Source organism: Erythranthe guttata, chromosome 9 (genome assembly GCF_056151865.1).
Source record: "Erythranthe guttata isolate IM_541 chromosome 9, IM_541, whole genome shotgun sequence".
Taxonomy (NCBI): Eukaryota; Viridiplantae; Streptophyta; class Magnoliopsida; order Lamiales; family Phrymaceae; genus Erythranthe; species Erythranthe guttata.
This window is the reverse complement of record NC_142541.1, coordinates 3,472,148-3,482,077: the sequence shown is the minus strand read 5'-3', so window position 1 is coordinate 3,482,077 and position 9,930 is coordinate 3,472,148. Positions and strand designations below refer to the sequence as shown.

Sequence of the window (9,930 nt, the reverse complement as noted above, 5' to 3'; positions counted from 1 at the left end):
TTGATTATTGGTTTTCAATATGATCCAGTCATGCCGTTTGCGGAAAGATTTATGAGCAGAAAGTTATAGATAAATGTCAGATGTGGTATTGAATGGAGAAATTAATAGTTATGATTTGGAAAAATTAATCGTCTTGTCTTCTTCTTTTTTGGTGAATCGCCGACTAAGTATCGATGTTACAAAACAAAAGACAATTTATTTTAAATAGCGTGTTCGTTTAGGAAATTTCAGTAGAGCTTCAACAAGTTTATCATAGTTTAATTATTTATTTGTTTTAGTTGTGTATCCCTTTTCTTCGTTACTCATGTTGAAGTCGTTATTCCTTTGACAGAGTTTGTGTACAATGATTAAATAAGTTCTTTAATTGTATTTGTGACCTCTGAAAATAAAATATTTGTAATTTGTACATTAATTTATTTATTAATTATTTACCACATCATCCACAAAATTCGTGTTTTTTTTCCATAGCTTGATTGGTTATTTTGTACTGCATTTCAAAATTTCCATTTACTATTGCCAAAATCCGGCTTTTTAATTATTATTTCCATTCATATCATTGTGTAATAGATAAATCTTGGAAATATTGACAATTTACACATTAATCTGCAATCAATCAATCCGCTCATTGGTCCACATTAATTACATATTTATATTTTATCAATAATAATATAATGTTCTAATTTAGTTAAACCTAAAAGATATTGTTACACTAACGACATCATAAACCCTATAAATACTCCCTCCATTGTTATCACTCAGTTATTCGTTTGCTTTTTTATAATGACGTCCTTATATCTTTTTCAATGTTTTGTGGTTTGTAAACATTATGATATTCCATTTCCATTATTGTTATCCACTGTTATTTGTTCTTATTTTTTATTCTCATGTTATTCTTGATATTCTTTTTTCCATTGTTTTTTGTTGTTATTTTTTTAAAGTTGGTCCGAATGTTCTTTGTCCATTGTTGATAATTATATATATCTTTTCCATTTTTTCTGATATTTTGCGTACCATACTACACTTAATATGTTGACCTTACTACAATCTTGCCTTAATATAGTTAAATTGTGCATAATTATGAAATCAATTGATAATATCCTCTAATCATGCACAGTTAATTCGTATTATATGAAAATTTATATTCATGATTATGGAATGATTAAGGAAAATTCTATGAAAATTTGTTAAGAAAAAACATGCAATTATATTATATATATATATATATATATATATATATATATATATATATATATATATATATATATATATATATATGATTATACTATAATTATTCGATTCTAAGATTTCATAAACGAGATTTTATAATGGTAAAATGATAATTTTAAATGATTGTTTATTTAATTATTTTTATTATTTTGACAAACTCAAACCCACTTATTGGATAAATTATTCATACAATATTTGTTTTGTTACTCAATCTAGACAAAATATTCAAAAAAATGGATAATTTTTTTTATACCGGTAAAATAAAAAAAATCTTTTTTTTAAGTTATATTTTGGTGAATTATGTGAGTTGAAATAATTAAATTGTTTCGAAAAACATAAAACTTATTTAAATATGGATGAATAAGTTTTAAAATATGTATACAGTTACCACCACAGGATACATGATTTTAAAAATTGGGTGAACGACATTTAACAATGGTAAAATTAATAATTTTCATTTTTTTAAAGTTTTGTTTTGGTCACTTATGTGCTTTGAACTATTTTAATATCTCACACGACTAACTTAAGCTCATTTAAATTACGACAAATAATTTTTAAAATTTGTATTTCGTTACCACTACTATATACAATATTTAGTAATGAAAAAATAATAACTTTCATTTTTTTAGGTATTGTTTGGTGAATTATGTGGTTTGAACTTTGAACTATTTGAGTTTATTTAAAAAATATATTTTTTTTGTCAACATTTATTTAAAAAATCTTGATCCATATAAATTTGGGTAAATAATTTATAAGATACCCATTTTGTTACCACCACTAAATAAAATATTTAATAATGGGTAAACAAAATTTTATAATGGTAAATTGTTTTTTGTTTTTGTGTAAGTTATTATTTAGTGAATTATGTATTGGCCTATTTTAATTATTTTAACTAATCACAGACTCATTTAAATTTGGTTAAATAGTTTTATTTATTTTGAGGAAATTTCGGTAAATAATTTTTAAAATAATTATTTCTTTACCACCACAAGATAAGATATTTAAAAATTCGTAAACGATATTTTTATAATGGTAAATTAATAATTTGTTATTGTAATTTATTGTTTGGTTACTATTTTAATATTCGACACACGTCTAAAATTGAACAGAGATAAATTTTTTTTACAATATATATTTCGTTACAACAACTAGAGTTAAATATTTAACAAAATGGTAACAAAATTTTAAAAATCTAAAATAATATTTTGGGGAATTATGTGTGTTGAATTAATTATTTTGATAAACCTAAATCCGTTTAAATTGGGATGAATAGATTTAAAAAAATTAATTCCGTTACTACAACTAGACAAAATGTTCAAATTTGGGTAAATAAAATATTATATATTATGGTAAAATAGTAATTATCATTTTTTTAAATAAAGCTCATGGTTTTTTTTTAAATGCAATTTTTTAATACAGCTAATAAGCTGATGGACCTAACCTTCAACATTGAGATAGATAAATAAAGAAAATTTTCAAAAATATCCAATTGCGTATTAATAAAAAATTAAACTCAAAAGAAATGTTTCTCCAATTATGATTAATTATTAGGGTTTGTCTAGGGTGAGATACCCCATGTTCTAAACTTTTATGAGATATGCATTAATCACCATTAATTTTCTAAGATTAAATCTGGACCCTAGGAAAATAACATGGCTTATGTTCTAAAAAATGAAGTACTTTACCAAATTATCCTTCGATTATTTTTTTATTAAATTAATATAAAATTGATTAACATTGAATTGTCTAATTTACCCCCTACTATATTTTAATTAAATAATTAATTTAAATTCATTGTGACCGAGATTTATTTGATAAATAACCGAAAAAAATGCATTCATTAGGAATAGAACTTGTGACCTCTTAATACATTTATCACTCCTAACCATCCAAGCACATTAACTTATTATGATATATTTAACAATAATTGTATAAATACTGTTAATTCAAATATTAATTGCAACATTCATTATTATTAAATGATATTAAATAAATTATTAACAAATTTAATAAAATAAAGTTTTAAAAATATAAAGAATTGCAGTTCAATACGCCAAACATCTATCATTAATTATATAATATTAGAAGTATTAATAAACTCCACCATTTAATGTAAAGAATGCTCAATTAAATATAAAGAATGCTCAATTAAATATAAAAAAATGCATAACTTAATTCAAACTCACTTATGTTATTTAATCGATAGTGTGACAAATCCAAATACAAAATAAAATAATATGTTTGTTTAGAAGAAGAAAAAATTATAACTCATTCCAATTAGTAGTTTTCTTACTTTAAAATAAAATTATATACTACAAATACTATATTGTGAATTTCTTTTAATATTTAATTTAATCAACTAGTAAGATTTGAATCGATGAAGTACAAATCCTTTCAATTAGTAAACATTATTCAAATATTTTAATCGGTTGCTTAACTATTAACATAACATGTTACATAATTGATTTAACTATTTATAAGTAATGTCTAATATCTTTTTAATTCAATTTTGTCATAAAAAAATAGTAAATTTAATTCCTAACACATGTAAGAACCTAATCGTAAATCATAATATTTTATCAAAGCGTAATATTTGAACCAATTAAGCTCAAGTGCTTTCAATTCGTAAAAATTATTCAAATATTTGAATCGATTCATTAGCGCGCTCAACTATTGACAAGAACGTCTTAATCAAATTAACTATTATTAATTAAAGTGTAATACATTTTTAATTCAATTTTATCATAAAAAAATAATTCCTAAATTACGCAAGAATCAAATCATAAGATTAATTAAAGCGTATGATTTGAATCAATTAAGCGCAAATCCTTTTAATTTGTAAATATTATTCAAAAATTTGAATCGATTAAGTTCAACCACTGACAAGAACGTATTAATCGAGTTAACTATTTATAATTAAAGTCTACTATCCTTTTAATTCAATTTTAACAACAAAATAATAATTTAATTCGTAAAATCGTAAAAATCATATCGTAAATCGTAAGATTTAATCTAACCATGAACCGATTAAATCTTACGATTTTTACGAATTAAATTTTATTATTTTTTATGATAAAAATTCAATAAAAAAAAGGTTACTAAACTTTAACTATACACAGATTGATTAATACGCTATTGTAAATTATTGAGTTTAACCGATTCAAATATTTGAATATTGTATATGAATTGAAATGAGTTGAGCTTAATCGATCAAATCTTTGAATATTGTTTTTGAATTGAAAACACATGAGTTTAATTGATTCAAATATTACGATTTAATTAAATCTTCCAATTTACGATTCAATTCAAACTTCAAATTCTTTCGAAACTCATTTTTAAATTACACGAGTTGAACAACATTTCCTTAGATTTTTAAATTATATTATATAAAGATTTGTTAGTATGGGATATTTTTAATATATAATAATAATAATTATATGAGAATTAATAATTTATTTAACATTATTTATATAAGTTTTATAACCATTATAAATTGTAGCTTTGTGATATATATCCGTATTGTTAGTTTATTGTCAATTATGTGTTGTGTCTTAATGGTAAGTATTCTTGTGTGTTTTCAGATGGTCATGAGTTCGAATTCAGGTTGATGCAATTTTGGATGGGTGGTTTAATGATTTTTACGAATAATGATATAATTGACATTATAAATTTTAATTCAGCAAAAAATATATATTTAAAATTGCATTAAAAATATAGAGGGTAAAATTGACATTACATTAATAATATATAATGGCCGATTTTTTGAAAATATTAATTATACGAAGGGTATTGACGACAATACGTAAATGAGGAAAAAATGATTTTTTTGGCAGGGACATGTGGCGCAATATAAAGGGGGTATCTCATAAAAGTTTAGAACATGGGATCTCACCCTAGAAAGACCCTAATTATTAGAGGAAAAAAAAGAAAAGTTTATTTGCAGAGAAACAAAAGAAAGGGGGAAAATATACACATAATTTGGCAAGAAACAAAGACATCTCTTTGATATGTATTAATTCATAAAGTTAGTGGAATATGTTAGTTAGAATAGTAAATTTGAAAAAAAAGGAATAGTAAATTTGAAATGTTAAATGTCGTTTCAATTTTACTAATATCGTTTTAACTTCGAATTTGATTTTGATATATTTCTATTTTGATTTTGGAAAAATTTGAAACACGAAAACTGCAGTCCTTTGGGTTAGTTTTCTAATCCAACTTAAATCCGCTAGATTGGACGCTGTGTGACAAAGTTACGCATGAATGAGTCACATTCTGAATTTAGATACCTCAGTACATCAAAGTTGTCGGCAGTATCCATTGACTCATGTATATCTTTCTCACCGGACATCCAATTTTGGTGATTCAAGTTGGATTAGAAAACTAACTCAAAAAACTACAAATCCTATTTTTTGGGTTTTGCAAAATTTGGAATTAAAAATGATCAAAATCACGTTTGAAGTCGAAACAGTATTATTAAAGCTCGAGGACATTTACCACACCCCTTAATGAATTGAAGTATTTTTATTTTGATTTTGGCAAAATTCGAAACACGAAAACTGTAGTCCTTTGGGTTTTTTTTTCTAATCCAACTTAAATCACCTAGATTGGATGTCGTGTGACAAAGTTATGCATGAATGAGTCACATTATGAATTTTCGATACCTCAATACATCAAAGTTGTGTGCAGTATCCATCGATTCATGTATATCTTTCTCATCCGACATCCAATTTTGGTGATTCAAGTTGGATTAGAAAACTAACTCAAAAAACTACAAATCTTAATTTTTGGTTTTGCAAAATTTGGAATTAAAAATGATCAAAATCACGTTTGAAATCGAAACGGTATTATTAAAGCTCGAACGACATTTATCACGTCCCTTTGTGAATTAGTGGATGATATAATAAAATTAGCCAAACATGGCTATATTTCATTAGCAACATATTTATACGTCAAGTAATATGCAAGTTTTAATTAATGGGTCAATTAGTGGGGTAGTGATGAGTAGATAGTTTAGTTATTATTTATGAGTATTATAAATAGATGATAATTAGCAAATTATTGAAATATATTCTCTTGTTTTTTTATCTCCATCCTTATTCTATCTTCTCTAATTCTTGTTTTCTTAATTCTTGATCTTCTTCTTCATCTAATTCCAATTTTCTTAATTCTTCATCATTCTTCTCAAAGAATGTATCTCTATCTTGCATGGTTCACCTTAGTGGTGTTCTTCATCAAGTGGTATAGCCTCCGCCGCCGCCAAAACTCGGCGCCGCCAGCTCCGCCATCCCTTCCGTTCATCGGCCACGTGCATCTCCTCAAGGAGGAGTCCCTCCACCTGTCACTCTCCTCCCTCTCGAGGAGGTACGGCAGCGTTTTCTCCCTCCAACTCGGCTGCAGGCCGTTCCTGGTGGTCTCGTCGCCCTCAGCTGTCGAGGAATGCTTCACCACGAACGACGTGGTCTTCGCCAACCGCCCCGACACCCTGGCGGCCGACTGCGTCACCTACGGCCGCGCCGCGTACGTGTGGTCGCCGTACGGCCAACACTGGCGGACCCTCCGCCGCGTCTCCGCCGCCGAAATATTCTCCTCCCAGAGCCTCCTCAGAACTGCCAGCACGCGCGAGAATGAGATACGCGCCCTCCTCCGCGTTCTGCACGGCGGGAAGAAGAAATCCACCGCCGCCGCCACCGTCGACCTGACTTATCTTGTGTCAACGTTCGTCTTCAACAACATGATGCGAGTTGTCTCCGGGAGACAACTCGTCAGCGAGGAGGATATTATTGGCGGTGATGCCGGGAGGGAGGCGGTGAAGCAGATCCGTGGGGTATTTCCGCCTACCCTGACTCTCGGAAGCTGCGACTTTTTCCCCGTGCTGAGGTGGATCGGCTACGGAGGAGTGGAGAGGAGGTTGAGACTAATCCACGGCAGAAGAGACGTCTTCTTGCAACGGCTAGTCGATGAATTCAAAGGCTCCAAAGGGACGAGGAGCACTACTTGTTTGATCGAAACGTTGCTGTCGCTGCAAGCAACGGACCCCGTTTTCTACACGGACGACGTCATCAAGAGTGTGTTGATGGTAAATTATCTCTCTGTTTTTTATTTCTTGAAAATATTTAAATTTTTTCGGTTTTTTTTCCGATAATAATTATTTTCATTTTCTTTTATAAAAGGTGATGTTCGTAGCCGGTACAGAGACTTCCGTAACGGCTATGGAACGGGCGATGTCCCTTATTTTGAGCCACCCCGAGAAGCTGCAGAAGTTAAGCGACGAGATCGATGAGAACGTCGGTCACGACAGGCTCCTAGCCGACTCGGACCTGGCAAAGCTGCCGTATCTCCGGTGCATTATTAACGAGACCCTTAGATTGTATCCTCCGACGCCGACCGTTTTGCCGCACGTGTCGTCGGAGGATTGCACGGTTGGCGGGCACAGCATACCAAAGGGCACAATCCTGCTGGTCAACGTTTGGGCCATGCACAGAGACCCTGAGCTGTGGGACCGGCCAGAAGAGTTCGTGCCCGAGAGATTCCAATTCGAGTCCGAGAGAGAACTAGGGCACAAATTTCTGCCTTTCGGAATGGGCAGAAGGGGCTGCCCTGGGTCTGGGATGGCGTTGCGGACCGTTTCACTAGGGCTGGCTGCACTCGTCCAGTGCTTCGACTGGGAGACACTGTCCGGTGACGTGGCGGCGGCTAAGCCTCTCGAGGCTGTCTGCTTTGCTCGGGAGCAAGCAGCCCACATTTTCGAGCAACTCTGATTTTTCAGTATTATTATGTAATATTATAAGAATTATTAATAATGCTTCGATTCTTGTCGGAGAATAGTACGTACGATAGAAGACTATCTTCGGTTATTATGTAATAAAATCACGATGGTTTTTCTGTTTAGTTATAAATTTGATTTGAGTTCCTTCCGTTTGAAAATTCTGCACTCGAAGAATCTTCAAAAGGATCGTCCAAATTAATAAATATAGAGCATCATCAACAACTAGAGGAATGTAATCGAACAAGTGTGTCGAAACTCGTAAGCAGTAAGTAAACATACATAGCATGAACAACTACCGGCTTGCATTAGAACAAGTTTGTCAAAAGTAATAAACGCAGCATCAACAACTACTCGATTGCATTAGAACAAGAGTATATTAAAAAAAACAGAGTAAGTGTGGAAAATTATGTACAAGAAAGCATCTTTAGTTACTCGATACTCTTTACAAAAGTAGGTCAAGTTTTTTTACCTTGTTGAACAAACAAAAAACATCACAAAAGAAACGAAAAATAAAATAAAAAACTCGAGCAGGATCGGTGCTTGTAGTCTTCAGGCTCGTTTTTTTCGATATATGTCCAAACATAGTGCTCGTATACATATGCAGCTCCACTGAAGCACGGTGTGACTAACCAGCCGGTGAATATTAGCTTTACGTATGACCAAAATGGCAACCTATCTCTCTCTCTCTCACACACACACACACATAACATACATACATACAAATTTATTCTGATATATTTGTGACTGATTGTATCAAATCTCGTTAACCTAAATAAACCGCATTTTGCCAACGGACAATCGAGGACCAACGTGAAAGTGCTAGCAAACAATTCAAAGAGAAACGGTCCTTCATTTGTCCAATCAAACGCATTTTTAATCAATCCATCGATGACGAATGCTCTATTACTAATGCAGAAAATATATATGTGCTCTCATTTATATATCTAGAGGTAGCTCAACCCTAAATTTAAAAGGATATCTTAATCTCTGGTGATTCATTTTTTATTACAATATAAAATAATACTATTATTTTATATTTTTTTAATTAAATATTATAAATATATATTTATTTTAGATACTTTTTGTGAATAACTGTACAAAAGAAATATAATTTACCTCTACATATACTATTATCAAAAAAATCCGCAAAAAAAAAAAAGAAAAAAAGTGAAGCTACTTATAAGTGTTGAGCCAAACATACATACAATCACACATATACAAGAAGTAAAAATACGAGTAATTCAATCAAAGAGCCATATTAATTAAATCCAATTAATTTAAACAAACAAATCTCTAAAGAATATTTCCAATTGCGAAATATATATACATATATATATATATATATATATATATATATATATATATATATATATATATATATATATATATATATATATATATATATATATATATATATATATATATATATATATATATATATATATATATATATATATATATATATATATATATATATATATACTGAAAAAATCCAATTAATCAAAAAAAAAAAAAACAAATCTCCAAAAAATATTTCCTGGCTGCTTCGACGGAATTTGAAAAATTAAATCATCAATTGAAACCTCCTATAATAATAATAATAATAATAATAATAATAATAATAATAATAATAATAATAATAATAATAATAATAATAATAATAATAATAATAATAATAATAATAATAATAATAATAATAATAATAATAATAATAATAATAATAATAATAATAATAATAATAATAATAATAATAATAATAATAATAATAATAATAATAATAATAATAATAATAATAGTAATAATAATAATAATAACAATAATAACAATAATAACAATAATAAGAATAATAATAATAATAATAATAATAATAATAATAATAATAATAATAATAATAATAATAATAATAATAATAATAATAATAACAATAATAATAATAA

The 9,930-nt window shown here is 28.8% G+C and overlaps 1 protein-coding gene across 1 annotated transcript; it reads left to right on the top strand.

The window, feature by feature from the left end:
* The first annotated feature begins 6,205 nt into the window (after positions 1–6,205).
* Positions 6,206–8,151, top strand: LOC148767887 (cytochrome P450 81C13-like). The gene is made up of 2 exons (XM_088823552.1): positions 6,206–7,303; positions 7,398–8,151. Exons 1-2 carry the CDS (start codon positions 6,416–6,418, stop codon positions 7,983–7,985), a joined length of 1,476 nt encoding a protein of 491 aa, XP_088679678.1. The 5' UTR covers positions 6,206–6,415; the 3' UTR covers positions 7,986–8,151.
* The last annotated feature ends 1,779 nt before the right edge of the window (positions 8,152–9,930 follow it).